Source organism: Scaptodrosophila lebanonensis, unplaced genomic scaffold, assembly GCF_003285725.1.
Source record: "Scaptodrosophila lebanonensis strain 11010-0011.00,11010-0021.00 unplaced genomic scaffold, SlebRS2 tig00000001-arrow-pilon, whole genome shotgun sequence".
NCBI classification, from domain to species: Eukaryota; Metazoa; Arthropoda; class Insecta; order Diptera; family Drosophilidae; genus Scaptodrosophila; species Scaptodrosophila lebanonensis.
Genome location: NW_022060529.1, coordinates 10775555 through 10798808, shown reverse-complemented (window position 1 = coordinate 10798808; position 23254 = coordinate 10775555). Strand labels below are relative to the sequence as shown.

At 40.0% G+C, this 23254-nt stretch overlaps 1 protein-coding gene across 1 annotated transcript; it reads left to right on the top strand.

The window, feature by feature from the left end:
* The first annotated feature begins 993 nt into the window (after positions 1–993).
* Positions 994–22621, top strand: LOC115634822 (cyclic nucleotide-gated cation channel subunit A). Its single transcript, XM_030532741.1, has 10 exons — positions 994–1095; positions 7689–7900; positions 8470–8770; positions 8849–9127; positions 17575–17820; positions 17908–18070; positions 19648–20187; positions 21506–22171; positions 22244–22394; positions 22471–22621. Exons 2-10 carry the CDS (start codon positions 7800–7802, stop codon positions 22619–22621), a joined length of 2598 nt encoding a protein of 865 aa, XP_030388601.1. The 5' UTR covers positions 994–1095; positions 7689–7799.
* Positions 22622–23254: the final 633 nt, after the last annotated feature.

Genomic DNA, 23254 nt, shown 5'->3' with positions numbered 1-23254 from the left:
CTCCTGCTGCTCAGTGTTGCCAAGTCTTAGGCGTCAAAATAGCTGTTATATTGAAACAAGCCACAATCCCCGATAATTATTCGGTTTCATTGGTGTAAATAAAATTTAAAAGCCACAATTTAAAACAAATTGTATTTACAAGATCAATACGTTCCAGTTATTTTCGAAAATTCGTAAGCTGTTTGCCACATGATATAGTGATATACCATAGATCTGACCATCTGGCCTTTTTTGTAGTACATACTTGCTTTAAAGTTCTAAAACCACCAGCTACAAGTAAGTAACTTTTACGATCAATCGGCATTTCGTAAGCTGCATAACTGGTGGGAAAATGGCTAAAGGGGTAGCACTGCTGCTGCTGCTGCTGCTGATACGCGCCTCAATGGCTTTGCTGCTCTCGCAAAAGGCACTTCGCACAGAAGGCGGCGTCATCATTGCGCCGTTGGCCAGACAGGCGAGCAGACGAGCACACGGCTCGCGGCGTTTACAGTGAACTTAACAGTGGGAGTTAAAGTAACAGTGAGTGTGACAACTGTTGTTGTTGCCATCATACGGTACATCTTCTGCAGGACACACACATCTCGTCATCGCATCGCGTTTGTTTCGCTTTTTCTGATAATTTCCATTGTAATGCGTTTCCATTGCAAGCCTGCGAAGCGCGCGCGACCGTTTTGAATCAGACCAGTGAGCGTAAAGTGTGTTTAATTTGAATTTTTATTCAATAAAAAATATATGAAAGGAGTCCACAGTGGCAGCTCAAGCAGCAAATGTTATAGCCGTAATTTCTAATGCGCCTTTCTTTGCGGGTGTTTGTGTTTGTGTGTGTGTACAAAAATATATGTAAAAGTAAATTTCTTGAGTGTGGCATAAAATATTCAAATTTCATTTGAAATTACTGCACGCATTTAAATACGAATAATTCAATGCCAGCAGGCGTCTAAGGAGTGTAAGGAACCGAAGAAAAAAAGTAAATAGAACGAACTCAACGAGCGGCACAACAGCATCACCAACATCTAATAGGATTAGGTACCACTCGACACCACCTGACAGTTGTTGGATTAACACAACTCAAGTGCACCTCCAGGCGGAGCAAAGGTAAACATTATTCCCTCCACCAACACTCTTACCCACTCTGATACCCAGTCTCTATCTAATTTATGTCCGGGTATGCCGCTCAACAGCCTACGGTCAATGTCTGTGGAAACAACAACCACTTTAGTTGCGTGTAAAGCGAAAACAATTGTAATCCTCATCGTAATTGCCGCAAAGTGGTTGATGAAACAGGCACGTGGTCGTAGGCGTCTTCGCAGTGTGTTACAGGATACCATTCCTACATGCAATCAACATGCATATTTATATCCATATTGCATTTATATGAACTTTGATAAAATTTTGCAATTTAAATTGTATTTTAAATTAATTACAAGCAAAAAAACATGCAATTTATTTTATTAATTTTAGATTAGTGCATTTACTGCAATTTATTTACATTTGTGTTTAATTTAATTGTTGATTTCAAACACATATGTATTTTATCCTATCACATAACATCATGTAAAGCTTTCAAATATTCTTCTGAAATACCTTAATACCAACTCATTAGTATACGCTATAAACACAATTGGAACGTGTTCCAATTTAAGGGCACCAGCCAATGTTAGCCAATTCGAAAATGTAGTGAATGCAGGAATTGTGTAATATAATGATAATCCTTGAACTTGATGCTGTTGTCTACTTGGAATCACTAAATACCTGTAGGCGTAAAAGCGCATATGAAAACTTTAGCCGCATAAGGATAGGCTCTGAATTATGCACAGACATGCCACAAGTGGCCTCCAATAACATTCAATGGCAACTACAACTTCAAGTTTTAGTCAAATTACACTCAAAAAAATAAATACACTAAATCGCTTTAAAAATCCTCGCATCTAATGGCAGATGGCCCTACTATTGGACAAGTCGAGTTTCGCAAATTATGAAAAAATTAATGAATATTTTCTACAAAGCGAAAATGTATTTTTCTAAATTTACACAAGCAACTATTAATCATTTTTATTTTGAAAATCGGTTTGCATTGAAGATTTTATATTGTATTGTTTCAAAGCGGCTCTCTCACAAATCTGAAAATATTTAAGAATTATAAGTAAATCTAAGAACTATATGTCTCAGGACAAAATACACACTTTTCTTAATTTAACGCAATCTAAAATCAATTTGTTTTCACGAGTTGCCCAAAAATCTAACAACGAAGAATTACTTTTACGGGTTCTCAAAAAGCCGTTGAAAAACGAAAAAATGTAATTGCGGCGTTTCTAAAATCTAGAGCATGTTTTTTCGGTGTATAGTGAAGTGCTCAAAACAATTTTAATCCTCGCATAAATGCGGCAGAGTGGTTGCTGCATCAGGGACGTGTTGCAGGGAGTAAGCTGGATTTGATTGCCACAAGTAAACGACATGCATATAGGAAAAGTACTTAAATAGTATATAGGCAGAGTAAAGGCCCTTTTTTCCCCGTACCCGACACTCAATAGCACAACACAAACATGCGTTAGATACTCTTGGATAGAGGAATGGTAGTCCTTGACATTGGTATTCTAGTGTGCTGGAATAACAGTTGCTGGTTGAACGCATTTCAAGTGCACTGTTAGAAATGCCCCTATTCGGAGTCCCATCAATGTCAGTGCAAGCTAGCTACAGTTGTGAAGTAAAGTGCGCCGAGAAACTGTAATCCCCTCATAATTGGTGCAACGTTGTAAATGCAACAGGCACATTTGCGTAGGCCAGCTATTCCATTGCAGTAGATGGCTTTCAGGTATCACTTGCCACGTGCATACGCACGCACTAAAATAAATTGGCCACCCCACGCATCATATTTTGTGAGTTGCCATATATGTATGACAGCGCGTATACGTAATATCAATATCGTTGTCCATTTTGGAGACCCAGAGCCATCACTCATTCATTTTTAATTGTCAAATATTGCACAAGTATATTAATATCAAAACTGTATTCTAGTGTCCATCGCGTTCACCCCGTCCCCGCACAAATTATAACTGGCTGGTCGCCATATTAACGCGACTCTGTTATCAGTCCGGAGGCGTCGTAGCCGTAAACTCCATAAATATCGCATTTTATTAAACAAGCCCGAATCCATTTGCGTTATTGCGTTTACGTGCACGAATGTTAATTGAAGTCACCTACCTGCACAGGGCACAATTCTCTCATAAAAGATTAGATAATTCTGTCCGGTTGGTTGGCTGTGCACTCAAGTTCGAGTCCTAGGTTCCGACAATTATTAAAGAATTTATGAATGGCGCCGAGGCAACCGAAAAGGATGTGAGCAGCTCGAGGGCAGCTTGTCGTTAACGAAGCGTTTCTACAATCATTTTCAGCTCTTTGACACACAAAGCTACTTGTAAGCACAAATACACACACATAGATATATCTACACACTAAGTGTATTTGCAAGCGTTATCATCTACATACGAGTATATACACATGCGAGTGACAACTATGTCCATGAATATTCATAATATGGAAGTGAGCCCTCCAGCTACATTTAGCTGTCTCTTGTTTTTCCATTTTCCCTAGCGCTCAGCACAGGCATGAACATAAATTACACACAATAATTATTGATATTTAAATATAGTACTATATGCAAGTATGTGATTTGGATTTCGATTTAGTGTGGGCGAGGCACCCTGTATATACACAGGTTAGCACTTAGGTGGTATCGCTTTTGGCACAAATCTCTTTATGGCAATCGGTACGCATTGGTTTGGCTCATAAAACATGCCCATTCAATGCTGCCTATACAAACGCTTTAAACGTTTTTTCTTTCGATTTTTCCATTGCTCTTTAGGAGCCAGGTTTGTTTTGATTGAAATTTTATGTGGTGTGTGTGCACATGGCGTATACGTGATATGTCTCACGTCAACGCAGGTTAGTGGAGTGCCAGAATACATTTACATATATATATATATATATATATATATATATATACATATTTATTACGATAGGACTATATATATTACATTTACAAAAAAAGAAAAGAAAATAAAACGATCTGGACATCAAGCAGCCCTGCAGGCAATCAAGTATTATTTGTAAATATTTTGATGTCCTGCCAATTCAATTGGCAATTGGCAGTCGACAATTGGAGAACGATTGCCACCTCTTTGGTCAGTTATCCATCCTGCCCTCATCCGTTAAGCAAACTGCGTGAATGTATGTACATTTTATTTACTTTTACTTCGTCTTCGCTTTGGCAAATCGTATTTGTGTGCATTGGCAGCTCAAATTATTTTGTAGTGGATTATCGAACTTATCTCTGATAGCCCCTTAATTTGCTCAGCTGTCTTGCGGAAATTCAATGCAACCGACCCTAAGTAATTAAATGACTCAATTGACTGCACTAGCAAACAAACAAGGGTGTGCACATACACATTAGTATCGGATCACTAAAAAGTCTATATACACTGCTACCACGATTAAATGGATACCAAAATAAAAGTACACACTTATGCGAGTTTTTTGTCCTCCTTTTTTGTAGAACTCCAATTGTTTATTTAGCTAAATAGGTTAGTTGAGAGTTTTGTTTTAATTGAAATGAAGAAATATAAAAAAGGGACATTCAAACGCACGCATCACAGAACGATGGTTATTATTATCTTTTACGATAAAAAAGATTTATTGTTTACTTAATAGCAAAGAGAAAAAAAATTACCAATTTACCCGTTTTTTAAGCTAAATATTGAAACTGAAACTAAATGCTGCAACTGATTTATATAAAGTTTAACTTTTTTAAATGAAGAGCAATAAAAAAATTTGTTGTTTTTTTATGCTTATTAAAATATGTGTTTTTCATTTATTATCGTTAGATTATCGCAAACAAAATTGTTCCAAAAAACAATTATGTTTTTTTGTGCAGGTGGTTAAGCGCCTTTACGTTTTTCGTTATAAGTTTATGCTTAATTTTTTTATGCTGCGGAGAAAAAAAGTTCTAAGAAAAATATATTTTTCAATATTGCATTCAATACATAGTAGATTTTCAAATCAAATTTAGGTAAATCTTGTATTAAAATTAGGAGGAGTGGAAGAGTCACTCTTTCGCAACTCGTAGTCCTCGGAAAGTGCATACTTTATTTCATTTGGTAGGGAGGTTTTTCTGGTCAAAGTGATGATATTTTGTGAATTTGCATCATAAATGCAATAATTAAAGATTATTATCATTATTATATATGTTCTTACATATAAATCGTTAATATTATTACAATGAGCTGTGAACATTTTTCCTTCAAAGGATATTAAACATTAGTGTTACTTTTATATGTTTTATGGGTTGAAGCAGCAAAAAACCTTAAAGCTATCAAGAAATCGTTATACTTATTTATTCACTTGATTGCCAATGTATTTTCTTAGCTATTCTGTTGTAGACGCATTGAACTTTGCACGCAATGGCCCTGGCCGGTTGGCTACTTCCTCGCGCTACTTTGATACATTGGCAACAAAGTTTGACAGCGGAAATGAAAAAACTATTTCTATTTACGTTCAATGTCGGCCAATGGCTGCATAGCCATGTCTTTATTTACCATAAGCATCAAAAAGATATCTTTGAGTTGGGCAGTAGCTCCTTGGTCAACATTTGACCCACATTATTATGAGTGGGGCCGTTTGGCTTACCGTGATGTGCGATGAATTATGCGAGGATTTCTTCGATGGAGCTGTGGTGCTAAGACCTTCTTCGACTCATAATCTGTACAAGTGGAATGCGTGTAAACGAGTCCTTTGGGCATAAACACTCACACAGGGCGCCACTTAATCATTACAAATGATTGCACACACTCACATAAGCGCACAAACACACAACAACACACATACAGATACCCACATTAAAGCTGCCGGCAACACCATTTATAGCTCGTTAGCAACTCAAGCTGAGTTGGACGATTTGAGAGGCATCAGAAGGCAGGCAGTCGTCTTCTATTGATGTTCGTCTGGGTTTTGAAGTTACAGCTGATACGAAGACGTTTCATGTTATTGTTGTTGTTGCTATAGTTTCTGCTATTTTTGACGTTGCTGTTATTGTTGTTGTTGTGGCAACTTTTTCCGGCATTAATTGGTACGATTTGGCCGCAAGCGTGTTATAAGAACTTTGATTAGCATTATGAGTGTAAAATTATTTGCCTAATGCCAAGGCCGTATGCTTGTTTTTGCTGCTGAATTTAAAACTGTTCGCACATTTTATCAAAGTCAATTTTATGTTATCTGCTTGACTATTTTTGCAGCTGAAGTTGATAAATGGTTTCACTTGAATTTTCCAGTGAAAATCGATATCTTCATCGTGGCCATTACTTGCACACCAATTCGAGAGTGCAGTGCGAAAAAGAACTGAACAAAGTCTCGACGCTTTGTTGTTAATATGCCAATGGCATTGGCTGATTAGTTAGTTACCCCAAGAACTGGTCTTCAGCTTCGGTTCAGTTTATTTACAGCAGATCGTAAAAGCGACAAAATATGCGCCCGCGTTGTGCGGTCAAAGACTTTTTGTCCTGACTCATCAGAAGCAGTCCAACTTGCTGCAGCACTTACAGAAAGAAACAACAACAAAAATTAAACAAAAGGAAAAAAGAATAGAAGAGAAAAACTGCACTTAAAATTGAATGCTAACGCTAACAAAACGTAGCCAAGCAAGGCAAAAGCCAAAAACCCACTAAGATAATCTATGACATAAAATCATGCGACATCAGACAGTGATAGTACCCTGCCAGCAAGCCAGCCAGCCAGCCAGCTACCCAGCCAGCTACCCAGCCATCCAGATGCAGACAAAGAAAGCTAGCATAAAGAGATGTGGAATGCTGCAGTGCATTGCCAATTGAGCCGCATACAGAGCCCCTCCGGTTATAGGATATGGGGTGTGGTTGGTCGATGGCTTCCATTCGCTTCAAAAACACTATTCGAGTGGAAATTATAGAAAGAAATTTGTTCTAAGCTTAATTTTTGCCAACATTCTGATTGTGTTCATTTACATTTATATCGCTCTCTCTACCTCCATCTTGGTTTTGGCCGCATTTGTGTTAGTCGAATGCTTTCGTAAATGTTTCAATTTTCGTTGCATACCTTAAGGAGCCCGGGGATATTGCTTGTGCGAAAAGTTTCATTGCCACAAGCCACAAACATTGTTTGCCCTTAAAGTTTGCGACACGCTGGCAATTTTGAGCGCCGTTTCCGCCATTTACATTTAATTGCTTAATTACAGCTGCATTTCAGTCACTTCAGACCGCCCAGCAGCCACTACATAAGTACATAAAAACATACATACTCTTTCTTTTCAACTTGCCCGACTCTTTTATGGCAGGGCAATCACATTGCCGAGCCAACGTGTAGTCGCAACGCTAACCCAAAGGCATTTATGACTGCCCTGCCCCACACCGGTCCACTCCCCCTCCACAACTGAGCTATACAATTGCCGTCAAGTGGGTGTTTAGGCCCTGCCGTGGCCTTTGAATTTAAGGCATTTGACTTTATTTTATTTTACTTTACCAACAGACTTAAAGTCTTCCGCCCGCTGGCTAACATTGTGCGTTAAATAATTTTTTAGTGCCTCCACCTACAGTTGGTGGGGCACTGGCCATAAATGCACTGTGCTTCTGAGTTTGTAATCGGGAACTTCTTACGCTTACTTGCAGCTCATTCGTTCATGCAACTTCCGTGCACTCATGCCGCTTGAGTGCCCAAGGTAGCCGATTTCATTCCTCCCCTCGATTCGGGTCTCATGCGCCTGCATGTAATGCATCGCAATGTGGACCTATATGATGGCTGCAGCCCGCGGAGATCGGGTCAATACTATGATGTCCACCAGACGCCGGCCTGAAACCGAATCGCCCAAATATGGTTACAAGTAAGTAGTACTTCCGCAATAATTTAAAGTTATTATTTGTATTTGAATTTGAATTTAATTTTATTAATCCAAAAAAATAATCAATAATTTAAAGTTATTATTTGTATTTGAATTTGTATTTAATTTTATTAATCCAAAAAAATGACAGCGAAAGTGATTCGAACCTCAAATTCGAAATCCATGCTCGAATTTCTAAGAAGTCAACTTTATTGCAAATTTCCAAGTTTATTAGCGTAGAGTTCCTCTTAAGTCTTAGGCAGAAGAGATTAAATAAACCTAATATATAAATTTAAAAGTAAGCACATATTGCTTTGAAATCCATCGCACAAAGGGTGAAGTGTAATTATAAATGTGTCTGAAACAGAATAAATCATCTAAATTGATTGGTGATTATGAAATATAAAGTAAAATGCACTTTATTTTGTATAACTTGCTGGCACAGGCCTTTCTTTTCATAAATAGTCTTTAGTTATTGTTATTTTTGCCAATTTTCGATATTTTGGCACAACTTCCCCATGAAGCTAAAGACATATTGTTATTGATTATTTTGTTATTTTAATGTCCTTCAGCCTAAGCCGTCCCATGTATCGCACTACGCGCTTTGCAAGTCCCTCATCTACAGCCACAGCTCAAATTCCTTACGGCAGTTCAACAAGCCAGAACGCTGCCGAAGCTCTTTTCCATACGGCATTCAATGGTTTGGACAACGCGTTGGCAACCGAAGAAGTCAGTGGCGGCTTGTATGCTCCATTCAGGCCAATGGCTGCGATTACGCCGGATGGAGCAAGTGGTAGCGTTTGTCTGCCACGCAAGCACATAATTGCCAACCAAACGCCAACGCCGGAGCTGATGCACAGACCCTTGGGTCAGGTTGGCGATGACAACGCAGTCCGAGAACAGCACCAACAGCAACAACAACAGCCACCGCCCTATCCGCCTGCCCTGCAGCAGCATCAGCAGCATGCTATGAACAGTTGTCAACGTGCCCCTTGGCAACGACATTATCAGCAGCGTGGCATGCTTTCATCCAACACCAACAGGCGTCCCAGCTCGCTCAGCAATGAAACAACGGATGGGGAGGAGGATGATGATGAAGTTGAAGAGTACGATGAAGATGTTGCTGAGGCCACCGCTGTGGCTGCTGTGCGGAAGGACCAGTGCCAGGCCGTTCCTGTTAGCCACCAGAACGATGAGAACTATCTGGAGAATGGACGGAAACTTATTCAAGTGAGTAGACACATTTATTCCACATTTAGCGGACAGCATGGCGTATGCGTAATTTAATACGCGCGTGCCCACAGTCTGGCTATAGTTTATTTATTTGTTGGTTATAATTTAACGGCTACAGCTATGATATTCAATTATGCGCCCTGTCGTAATTAAGTAATTGCTTTAATTGATTAATGCTATCGCCGTTCCCCATCAGCAACGTCCTGGCCATGCCTTCATGCTGTCATCTACTATGTATACTATTGTACAGTATACAAGCATGAGTGCTCATATATTTGTATATGTATGAGCATATGTATATACTTAAAGCGAAAAGCGAGAGAGTTCATATATTTATGCTACAGGTAATTTACCCAGCAGCATGCGATGCGCTATGTAAACGAACTGCAGACCTTCATAAACTTGACCTTCGCAGCTAAATCGCGTTTTAATTACTTCCTTCATTGTCACGTACTCAGTTGTCGTCGCCATCAGGCGGTCGACGGCTTTGTGGCCGGCATTTTGGAGCCCGTTTGGGTGCCCGCAGCCGTTTTTATTAGCACGTGTCAATTGACTTAAAAATAATTGCATTATTTTCTTCGTTTTTTATGTGCCGTTTTGCCGAGGCTTCCTAAAAACTTCATTTAACCCTCGAGCTATTATTAACGCAGAAAAAAAGAACGGCCAAAGACACTTTACCGAAGGTTACAGAAAACGACTTGTAACAATGGGGCATATTTCGATGTTATCTAGTAAATATTCTCACTCTTTCCTCGATATAAGTGGGATAATATATATTTTTCCTACCCGAACACTATTCAGTCATGGCTCTTACTTATTGAAGCCTTGAGTTTTTAACTTTCCCCGTAGATTGTAAAAATAAAGAACAAATCTATTTATATGTTCTTTATTTGTTAGTGGCAAAAATATGAAACTTTTGTTCATAATACTCAGAAATGTGTTTTGGCTTGAAGATTTAAGGATATCTTTTAATTACAAGTAATTTATTTATATTGCATTCGATTTTCCATATGAGTTAACTTGTTATGCATACACATGCATACTATACACATATGACTATGCATAGTCATAACTTAGACTAAATTGCATTTATAGCATAAATGATGTGTTTCTATAATTAGTCCACATTACAGTTAGTTGAAGACAACCGTCTTCAAAGTATTTCGAAGGGCATTTCGCCTGTCACTTCAATCAAATGTTCCAACCGAATAAATTGCAAAGTTAAACGTAAACAGCTGCCCAAGCAGAAGTGGCACCTGCAATGGCTCTTATTAAAAGTCTAAGCTAAGTATGCTCAAAAAATTTAATGAAAGTAAGGCGTTTAGGCACAATACTTGGCTGCTGTTTATATAAAATTGTAATCGAACAAAATAGTAGCTAGATGTGGATATACTCTTATAATGAAGTGCATTTTTCTTTATTGTAAAATACTTGTTCCGGGAGCTAAAGCTGGCTGTTGCCCAATTTTAGACAGGTTTGACATATAAGCGGCAACTGGTAATTTAAAAAGTGGCTGCCTCTCTTATCCCCACTCATCTTGCCACAATGGTAAGGCATTAGGCGGATTGAAGATGGAGGTAGAAGAAGAAGAAACTGTTTCAATGTCATTTCATAAATGGCATGACAGCAAAAACGCAATGAAATAACCACAAATGATCGACTCGGCCCACCCTCAGAGAGTGATGTGGACGTCCTATCGAATCGAGCGTCCGACCAGAAAACCGCACACCAAAAATTGCTTTTGAGGTGTGTTGTGTGTGCTTTGGCCAGCAAGCCAGCCACCAAGCCAGCAAGCCAACCATTCAGCAAGGGAACAAGGTGCCGCAACAGCTACAGCAGCAGTAACAACAACAAGGAAAGAGTACACAGCACTCATTGTTGCTAGCTTACAAATAGGGTTCTCTATCTGTTTGTCCTTCTGTCCCTTGTTTGTCCCTTGTCTCATAGTCAAGTCGCTTTGCTGTTTGTTCATCACTCAAATTTTTGCACCACCAACGTGGAACAATTAAGTGACCGTCGATGGCGGAATGATGGAAATAAATTGCCTGACTGGCATTGAAAATGCTCGAGACATTCAGCGACATTGAATTGAACGAGAAACACGAGTGGTAGAAATAGTTTAATAACCGCCAAGTTGGTCAGTGTCCAGGATGTCGTGCTGGCTAACGCCTGCTTTCGCTATTAAACCGATTAATAAGCTTTATTTGTTTTCCATACTTTGCGTTTAGAGCTCAATTCCTTTCGCCTCCTCTACCATTAGCATTTTCTGTTTTGCTTATTGTTTCTCTGCAATTTGAGCCACACAGCAATCGAAACAACAACAACAGTACAGCAATAAAAAGCCACAGGAAAATAAACAAAGAGCACGCCTGTCTATCCATCCCATCCTTTGTCTCTATCCGTTCGGCTCGTCCTGTCGCTAATCCAGGGTTTTTTTAGTTAGTCAATTTTGTAAGAATTTCAGTTGCGCAAAAAACGTGTTAGACGTCGCCAGCAGAAAAATTCTGAACTCTCCCTAGGCACTCGACTCGACAGTGACTTACACGAACCGCAAATTCAAAAGCCGCCTAATGCGCTCGGTAAATAACAAGAAAAGTGGAGCCTTATAACAAACCAGAAGGCGTCTGTGTGCAACTAAAAGGCATTATGATTATTCTGATGACGGTTTTAAGGCCGCTCTCTGTGTTTGTGTGTGTTTATGTTTGTGAAAAAACAAGGCCAGGCTTATTGTTAGTCCCGCCTAATAGACGGCTTGACGAATGTTCTGGTTAAAGCAAACATACATGGCTATGTAAAAGGCTAAAAAGGCAAGGTGCTTTAAAGAGTGGGTGATGTTGACGTGTGTTTAAGCTGAAACCATTAGCCTGCCAGCTGGATGTACTCATCGCTGATAAATGCCAATATGTTATTATGATTATCTAATCTGCAGCACATTTGCATAATTTCCCAGCGCAATGAGCGCAAAGTACAAAAAACAATAACAACAGCTTAGTCACTTGCTGACTTTTAATCAATAAACCCAAAATCTGTATGCAAATAACAAATACGAAATGTGTGGGTGGGTGTTGATACAACTCAATTGGACATAATAAATGTGTTAATGATAAATCGCAATTTGTCGAGATTCACGTGAAGTGCCAATGGCAACCATTGATGATAGAAAATATATCTACAATATAAGCAAATACACAGATATGTAAAGAGTAAAATCTGCTTATGTGGGCCAATCTCGGGTTAGCTTCTTTAAATGTCAGCATATAGGGGTGAACCAATTTTTCCGATTTCTAGCTGTGAATGAACCTAGTTATAGTATGAAGACATTGTTTTGAAAATTAAACTCAATTCGGTTTGCGTTGACTTCTGAAGAAAGCTTAAGCATGAAGGATGAGATATTTTATACAGAAATACCCAATAAGGCAGGTTCTACTGTACCCATATTGTGTGTGTTTTTGTTCTCTGCATGCTCGGTTTTCTGGCTTGCCTGGAATTTAAATTTGTACACAACACTTAGACGCTCTTGACTCTTGGCAACTTCTAACACTTCGTTTTAATAAAGCGTTAAGAGCATTTTATTTGAGCATAAAAACATACGCATCGAATAAACGCCGAAAAGCTCGATTTGAATATCATAAAGCTTGTTGCTGGTCCGCTGGCTGCGCTGCTCTAACGGAGGCACAATTATGGAAATTTATTGTCCAGCACTCGTATGTGCTTTGCATGCCAATCAGGCGACCTGCGTAGTTCGCCAGTGTGGCTGACTTGATATTCAATTCACTGCGATTGCTTTTCAAGTACAAGTACGCCAAAAACGAAAAAAAAAAAACATAAAATAACCAAAGCAAAACACCGTACATCGAATTGACCATTCGATTTTTGGCTTACTGTTAACCTTGTAATTGGCACAGGCACAAAGACCCTCGGGGTTTCCATAATGCCACTATTTCAGCTTTGTTGCTCTGAGCTTACACATGCAATTTTCATGAGAACCAATTCTGTTGCTACACACAGGTGATTTGAGTTCATTAGTGGCATTTAAACTAGGTATTTGCAAAATGTGTTCGCATTAGCAGAGATGCTTGCATTTGAGAAAAATGGTATTTGTTAAAATGAATCTCTCACTCTGCTTTTTTATCCTATGTTCCGCCAATTTTACACATTAAACAGCTTAAAAACATAAACCCATCAGCACTGATACAAGTGAAATAGTATTTATTCGTGCCACTTTCAATTCCGCCTTCAATGATGTATTCTTAATAAATTTCTCTTCCCAAACATTAATACTCATATTATTTTACTTGTCATTCGTGTTAAGGTGTATAAACATGTTTGTACTACATATATGTAATATGCGAATTATTTGTCATAAGAAACCGTTTTTCACCACAAAGAAAAGGAATTGACAAATATTTCACTTCAATTACGATGTAATAGTTTTGTGCAAGCATTCGAACTCGGAAGCTTTATTTCCAATTTCATTACCATTCAATAAGATTAAAGATCCAACAATAAATAACTCTTAAAATAAATTTAAATAGTAAAACATTAGTTGCAGGCCATTTATTCCAATAGAAATGGAAACACTAAAACAGCTTTTGTGTAATTTGTTGTGCAGATGAATCGCAAAAAATGACAAAAAAAAGCTTTAAAAAAGTTTAAAGGCGAGAGATTTAAAATTGAAATTCTGAAAATAATAAATCAAAAGAGCCATTTCAACCGCTGGCAGTTAGAACTAACTCATTTAATAAAAAATTCAAATTTTCAGCCATGAAACCCATAGTATACATAATTCAATGTTCATTGCATTTATGTAAATCAATCAAACCAACTATATGCCGTGTTAGGTTGTTATGAGTGCGAATCAATTTATGCAAAAATGTGTTGTGCAAACAATGTTAAACATTAGATGGCTTTCAGCTTAATTAAATGATAAAACCAACGCCAAAAAACCGTTTAAAAAAATGCAAAGCCACTTAGTTAATATGACAGAATGTGACTTTGTGGGCGCAATGGCGGCACCAACGCGACATTAAGTGTCATCAATCTTGTCAAATTGGCATCAATAGCGTGCGGGCAAGTTGTTGGTTGGTCGGTCGGTGAGTCGTTCGGTTTACTGGTAACTCGCCCTGGCCTGAAATGCCTGTAATGAAGGACCAAAGTGACTCGGGACTATGCAAGTTAATTAATTAAACGCAACGCCTTCATCGCCGTCGCCGATGCCGACGCCGTTGTCATTCGCGACGCTACATGCAAATTAAGAAAATTGCAAAAAAAAGCAAAAAACTAAAACAACACTTGAATTGCCAACAACAATTACAATTACAACAACAATAACGGCAGCGACAGCACCAGCAACACCAGCAGCAGCAGCAGCAGCAGATGCGACGATGACAACTTGCACAGACAGTTATTGTGTATGCGCCATGGTGGCCACCTGTGTATGAAGCCGCTGCTTCTGTCGCTGCTTCTGCCACTGTCGCAGTAGGCGCTGACGCTGACGCTGACGCCAACGTTGGTAATCAACGGCATGTGACAAGCGTGGCGTTTTCAGTGTTAACGGGCACGTCAACGCGCATGCGCATGCGACGCATATTAGGCCTTGTTGTTATTGTATCGTGCGTATATATAATGTTGTTTTTTGTTTTTGTTTCGCGGATAGACCCAACTTTGATTTGCGCGACAGACGACCATAAAAGCAAAGACTCATTGAAGCAAAAGTGAAAAGTGTAGTGAAGAACGCGACACGAGCGCGCTAAGCTCGAACATTTGTATGCGCTAAGTGCAGTGGTGATGGTGCAATCACTAGATATATCAGCTATAACCGGACAAAATGACATGGTAACTATGGCTGTGAACTTCTTGAGTCAGCTTGACCTTGAGAAACAAACGCTTCCACTCTGTCTAATAGATCATGTAGAACTACTGGTCAGACTAGCACTTTTACTCGAATACACACGTTTGTACCGTATCTTACGCACCTTACCAATTAAATATACAAGTATATATACTACTAATCTACAAGCGATTTTTGTACAACAAGAATTTCAACTTTCACCATGTAATTCATCACGTTCAGATAAATAGATAGATGTATATAATTTTATGAATTATTGTATAAAATATTCTTCAATTTTTTTTTTTGCAAAACGCATCTGTCTATTATAGCATATATTTTTTATTTTAATAATGATAAACATTTAATTTACAAATTGTTTACATTAAGATGGATCCTTTTCAAATTTTGATTTCTATACTTTTCTTCTTGAATTTAAGGGGTTTCCGTTTCATTCGTTTCTGCTTTTCAGTTTTGAAAAAATAACAAACTTACAAGTATTATACTTTTTATTTGGTTATTTTTTTACAATGCATGTTTTAAATTATTACCACCTAGTACTATGTCGTATGTGAAAGATCTCTAAAATCTTGGGTTTATTTATTTTCATTGAATCTATATCTATCTATCTAGCGAATATTTTTTAATGCAACAGTAATGGGTTTTTTAGTTAAGCCTATTTCGAATTCCGTAGACGTTCGCTGCACATTTTCCAATATATGTGATAAGTTTAACAATTCGATAGTAGCCGTATTAATTAGGCTAAATTAATGTTTGCTAAAGCTATGTATTTACCTTACTTATCTTATATCTATAATAAATGTAGGTGCATCGTTAAATTCATATTTAAAGCTTAAATTTTTTTTATATAGATGAACTAGGAGCTTACAGTTTTTAGCACAGATAAATTCCGTTTCTCGGAAAGAAAAAAAATATCAATTGAAATTGCAATGGCTGATGTTTCTGGCTTGCGAAAAACGTTAGAAAAATATTCCAGTTCACATTGCATTACAAAAAACTTCCTTCGTGTGAAAAAATTTAGTTTACCTGTGGTAGAGGGACAGAAAAAATCTGTATGTATTACGAGCTAAACTATTAGGAATAATATTGGTGTGTGTTATAGAAGTGGAAAGTTTGTTTTCGAATAAATCAAAAACTTTGCTGCTAATTACATTTTTAATTAAGCTTTTTTGGTAGTTACCTCCTTCGGTGATTCACGTGTTATAGCTATGTAGTGCCACATTTCTCTTTTCGTCATAAGAATGAAAACAAAGCCACACAAGTGTCGGCCTGGCGGCTTACTTGTCTCTCTTCATATCACTTTGTCCTTGTGTAACATGTGGCGTGTACGTCATATTGAGCTCTATTGGGCGGATATACCATAAGATGGCTTAATGGATTAAATGCTGCCACCAACTGATAAGCGTTTATTAGCCTGTCAAGCACATGCTTTTAATCTGGGAAGCACACAATCGCGCATGGGACAACAGACACAGACACGCACACACCAACAAGCACACACTTGCAGCAATGTTTGTAATAAGCATCATCACGTGTGTGTCTCCTGCATATACGGATAGCTATAGGAATACATACACACATAGCTGAACCCACCCGGCGCACAGTGGGAGATATTAGATATCTAGTAGGAATAACATAACATAATCAGAGAAAATCCATATTGCTTTGACATTCAACTAAATCCAAAAGCCTTTTTTCCATTCTTGTGTTGGGTACAGTGGTTATAAGTAAGTGCAAAAAACAGGAAATAAAACAGAGCATACTTTAAGGACTTCTTTAAATTATATTAAATGGAACTTTAGCTCGTAAAATAATCACAAATAGAAGTGCATTATGAGACTACAAAACACTGCATTAAAAGTAAATCGTGATGCTTTTAAATTTGTGCAAAAACTTCGCTTTAAGCTGTAGCTACATACTTGTAGAATGTTATTTTATAATTCTATAATTTTAATAAAAATAAAAAATGTTCAATAGCTTGGTTTATGAAAATTGTAAAGCCTATAACGTTTGAAATGAAACTCTATTTAGAATAAACCATATCCTGGAACCCAGCGTTAGAAGATTTTATATTATTTCAGTTATAATCATTCGGGGTTTAATTTTCTCTAGACATCCCTAGTCGTATTTAGATATTCAAAAGAAAATTGAGATGCAATTTGGGTTTCATTTTTGGATGAATTCCATCCAGACCTATGAAAATACCCACTATATGTTGTTTAAATTTCAGTCCGTTATGCATGTATGTACGCATATATAGTTTTATGCCCACGCAGTCTGCAGCTGTGCCGCTCTCATTACATATGGATATGTATATATTAAGTGCGTATATCATCTGAGCGTGTGAGCGCACATTTAAAGCGAAAAAGTTGAGGCGCCGTGTTCGAGTTGGCCAAGTTTTAATGTTGTTCGAGATGCGATATGGCATTAAAATGTTTCAATTAGCCCAAGTAAAGTGCTCAACAAATGCACATTTCGGCACGCCGGCGACGCGGCTAACCCTTTGCTTTCAAATTTCTGTTGTTCTTATTGCTGTTGCTGTTGCTGTTGTTTGGTGGAAAGTTTGACTAAACTTTTTAAACAACTTTTACAGGAGCAAACGAAACGCACCAAGCCGTCGGCGCTGCGACGCACACTGCAGGCATTACGTCAGCGTCTGACCAAACGGAATCGGGCCAAGCCACCCGACTGGTTTCTGGAGAAGTTCTCGAATACGACCAATACGGATAAGATAGGCAAAAATGCCGCCGACGATGCGGCACTCTCCAGTGAGATTCGCGGCAACAGCGCCCTGTGCAATCGACTCTCCGTGGATCCGACATTGCAGTCCCACTACCGGGTGAGTTGACACGCAGCTTTCTACATCTGGCTGTCATTCGAACTAATCCCCTTCCGTATTATCCTACGCTTCTTATTCTCTATGCAGTGGCTGGCCATTGTCTCTCTGGCTGTGTTATATAATATCATCTTTGTGGTTGGACGGTCGGTATTCTGGGAGATTAACAAGAACGCGCCTGCTGTCTGGTACACACTGGACTATCTGTGTGATTTCATCTACCTGCTGGATACATTGGTGCACATGCACGAGGGTGAGTCGAGTTGCCCGTGTGGGCTGAAACAGGCTCTTACTAGTGTGGTTATCAAAATAGTCTTTTTATGCATGTAACTGACATTTTTTAAGGCTCAGTTTGTTATGCGGTTGTTTGATTTCATACAGTCAACTATCACTATATCGAACTCCAGCCAGAATTTCGATACAAAAGAATATAGTATAACAAATAAGATATCCCTGTTTTTTATTTTTTTGTTTCTTGGACAGGCGTCTTTAGACTCTAAACATAATAAGGTTATTCCTAATTGCATTTTTTCCAACTGTTTTAAAAATGTAGTAAACTAAGAATTGCAACGATTGGTTAAAAAGGAATCCTTAATAGAACCCTCAACGTGTTTAAAAACTTTCGGCATTATTTTTTCGTTACATCACACCGAAGGGAAGGCCAAATATATATTGCTTCGCTTCAACAACAACAAAATCAAATCTTAAACATCACCAAAGAATACTATTAATTGTGATAAGGATTATAACTGATTTTGATTTGCGATTTGCTATCCTGGCCACGAATATGAAGTAATTGCATTACGGTATTTAAGGACAACCAAAATTAATGACTTGAGAGGTTATATTGGTTTAAATAGAATTAACTTGTCTTGTAACTATAAGTTACTTCCATTAAGACCAATATGTGCATTAAACAAATTTTTTGTTGAAATAAAGAAAATGTCTGCAAATTATTTGCATATCTGACCGCAGCTTTAAGCAACTCAATCTGAAAAATTGGCATGTTCGAGGCAGTAAAATCACAGCTATACTGACAATAGTGGTTTTCTTTACTTTGATTGGACGCATACATTTTAGAGGTGTTTGACCGTGTGCTCTTATACATATACATATGTGTGTGTGTGATTGCGAGGGTGTGTGTGTCTGTCGTAACGGCCTACGCAAATTAGACTTGAAGACTTTCATGTGAGGTTCCTACATCAGCTTAAGCCACAGCAGACGTGTCGACGACAACGTCAGCAATAAAACCAAGAAAGACCAAACCAAACTGAGCCATTTGCCATTTGCCGGTCACACTTATACATACACATTTGGGTCGCTCATCTCTGTGTATGTGTGGGTGTGAGTGTGTGTGTGTGTGTGTGCGTGTTGCCAAACACAGGGATAAGCCAACCTTGACATCTCATACATATAGCGACAAACGTATTTAATATAAACAACGGCGACAACGACAGCGCCATGAACTGTGCCCGTCTATGCAAAAATGAAATATTCAGATGCACACCACACAAACACACACACTCGTACACACACACACACACACACACCACACATACACACAGAGAAAGAACAACCAGAACTACAGTGGAAAAAAGAAACAAACCAGCACAGCGCGCCAACAAAAGGCATGCAAAGGAATCTTGCCAACTGGAAAATAATACCGCGAATTATTTTGAAACTTAACGCGTGCTGCGTGCCACACACACACACACACACACACACACACACATACATATATATATACACCAATACACTCATACAGCCATAGAATAAGGCCATGCATATAAAAGCTTTTGTTACATGCCTCTGACATTCACCATTTGGTAGGTTTCCTGGACCAGGGCCTCCTGGTGCGAGACGCCTTTAGGCTGCGACGGAATTACTTTCACACCAAGGGCTGGTATCTGGACATACTATCCATGCTGCCAACCGATCTGGCCTATATCTGGTGGCCGCCAGAGACTTGCTCCAGTTTGTATCTACCCTGTCCAGTAATTGTGCGCCTGAACCGCCTGCTGCGTCTGCCACGCCTTTGGGAGTGGTTCGATCGGACAGAGACAGCCACCGGATATCCGAATGCGTTTCGCATCTGCAAAGTGGTGCTGGCCATATTGGTGCTCATCCATTGGAATGCCTGCATGTATTTTGCCATTAGCTACGAGTTGGGCTTCAGTTCCGATAACTGGGTATACAACTTGAACGGAACCCGCAACAACACTCTCCAGCGTCAATACATCTACAGCTTCTACTGGTCCACCCTGACTCTGACGACAATCGGCGAGACGCCCACGCCCGAGAACGATGCGGAATATTTGTTTGTGGTGGCCGATTTCCTCGCCGGCGTGCTCATCTTCGCTACCATTGTGGGTGAGTATGCCATTGGAAGTCAAGGGGAATCGGAAGTGCTAGGATGGGTTCTTGGGATGCCCGGTTCCTGCGGGCGCTGGCTTTGGGGTTCATTGAGCTGAGCGTGTTTGTTTAGCCGCGTTGTTTACGCAAATATTTCGTCTGATCGTTTAATTGGTTGCAGAGTGACATCTGTGACATCAATGGGTATTAATTTACAGCCACGCACGACCGACATGACGCGCACTAGGACTAGGACTAGAGAGAGAGGACGATGACGATGACGATGACAACGACGACGACTATGACGACCCACACGTCGTCCTCGACGTCGACGACCCACATTATTCATTACTCTTTTGCCATTTTGTTTTGTTTTCTGTTTTGCTTTGTTCTGTTTTGTCTTGCGGGGTTGATTTGTTGCTGTCGCTCGTCTCACTTTTTGGCAAACGTGCCTTTTTATCATTTTTGTTGTCGCCCTTATCGTCGCCATTACCGGTCCTGGGTGTCCTTCTATAGCATTTGGGTGGCTGGGCGTTTGAGCAAACAAATTTACCATGATGAATGCAAAGTTCGTTTGTTAACATCAGACACACTTCACAGCCCCCACAGACATAAGTATATAAATATCTGCATACATATTGTACATATATACTCGTATGTAATATACCTACTATACTGTAGGTATGTTAGGATAGTCTGTGTACCGGAAGTGCCGCCATTAGACGCTCTTGTGTGCTAACATTCACCACGTTAAGCACACGTGGTGTCGCATTGTGACCCAGACCCGTTTGCAATCGAAATGAAATATAAAACAAATTTCATTTTACAAGTATATGTACCTGATTGAAGCCATAAAACGAGAAATACGTGTATTGATACCGAAATGGGTGGAGGTGTGGCATCGTCTTGATTAGTGCTAGGCTCTGCTTAGATCGGTCACTTTCTAAGGTTTAAGTTTTAATAGGAACTGGACTCCTAGGATAAAAGATTCGGCGCTTGCATAAGTCGTAAAGCAGCTAGGATGTCTATCGACGGCCTCCAGGGAACTATTTTGGCTCGATCGAGGAATTCAAAGCCGTCATCAATCATGAATATTTAAGAAACGACACTGCGATTGTGTCTGCTGCCTTATTTTAGAAGTCAGAAAGTCTCTTGGCAGATATATTTTAAATATACTATTATCAAGGATAAACAGTTACTCATCCGTGTGGACTAGCTACTCCCGAAAAATATATATATTCACAGCAAGCGCGCAAAATCAAAGCAAAGTTTGCGATTTGCTGAAGCATCACAAATACAGTTCTCTCAATGGCATTACAAACACTTACTCTGACAGGTAACATCGGCTCAATGATATCTAACATGAACGTGGCTCGTGTGGAGTTTCAGAACCGCATGGATGGTGTGAAACAGTACATGGCCTTTCGTCGCGTGGGGCATGAGTTGGAGGCGCGCGTCATACGATGGTTTGCCTACACCTGGTCCCAAAGCGGGGCCCTAGACGAGGAGCGAGTGCTGGCTGCTTTGCCTGACAAGTTGAAGGCAGAGATTGCCATTCAGGTGCATATGGATACGCTGAAGCAGGTGCGCATCTTCCATGACACCGAGCCGGGACTGTTGGAGGCGCTCGTTCTGAAGCTGAAACTACAGGTCTTCAGTCCGGGTGATTATATTTGTCGCAAGGGGGATGTGGGCAAAGAAATGTATATTGTGAAGCGTGGCAAGCTGTCGGTGGTAGGCGATGATGGCATCACGGTGCTGGCCACTCTGGGAGCTGGGTCTGTCTTTGGCGAAGTGTCCGTCCTGGAAATTGCCGGCAATCGGACGGGAAATCGACGCACGGCTAATGTGCGTTCTCTGGGCTACTCGGATCTCTTTTGCCTGGCTAAGCGGGACTTGTGGGAGACACTGGCTGATTATCCAGAGGCACGCTCCACGCTCACACAACGCGGCTGCCAATTGCTGCGCAAGGACGGTCTGCTGGACGAGCAAATCTTTGCGGGTAAGGTGGAGGTCGACAATAACTCAATTAGACTTACATCCGGGCACACTTCCGTGCGCACTTCCGTTACAGATTCGCAGCGTGTGCATGACAGCATTGAGGGCGGCATTGAGAAGCTGGAGTTGTCGGTGGAGAACCTGAATTTGCGTTTGGCCCGCCTGCTGGCCGAGTATACGGCGAGCCAGGCCAAAATTAAGCAGCGTCTGGCCAAACTGGAGCTTAAGTAAGCCAGATAAAAATATTCCACTCTGTCCCCCCCTCCACTCACGCCCTATAAACGCCTTTATCTTTCATTTTAGTGGCAGCCATACCATGTCCCGTTTCGAGGGCGAACCACAGACACGAGCACGCAGCGGACGGCTGTACTCGTTGCAGCCAAAGAGGCGCCCACGTGCGCGTCCGGACTCAGCTGCCAAGTGCGGTGAAGTCAACAAGCAGAATACGCTCTAAGACAGGCAACAACAACGTTGATAACAACAACAACAGCAACAAAAAATGGCGTCGTTCCAAACGCCTTGGCGTGTCGCATATTCCATTTTCATTCCTCGGCACCCGCCATATTTTTGCGTCGCTGCTTTAGCCTTTTGGTCCTGCCTGCACACACTACTGACAACTTAGGCCAAATAGTGATAAATGTATTAAAAGTGCAAAAGTTATTTGTTGCTGCGAGCGCCAGTTGCGCTCAATTGGGCATGCTCCTTGAGGAGCTTGTTTCAACGTCCACGTCCACGTCCTCGCCCACGTCCATGTCCACCTCCCCAGCGTCCTCGCCCTCGTCCTCATTATTGTCATCGTAGCAGGTAAATCAATTTTTAATGTTTACAATTAGCTTTAAGTTTTAGTACAGACAGATGAAGAGCCAATACAGAGCGTAGCGGGGGACTGGGAGCTGGGATCTGGGAACTGGGGGCTGTTGTGTGAATAGTTAGGCTAGCGTAAGTGTAGTGGAAACATCAATTTTTAATATGTAGGTATGATTAGAACTGAATGTGCCTCAAAGTGCGTGCTTCTGTATGTGTGTGATGTGAATTCGTTAGGAGCAACAGCCCCCGTCAAACAAATTGTTGTTATGAGTTTTTTTGT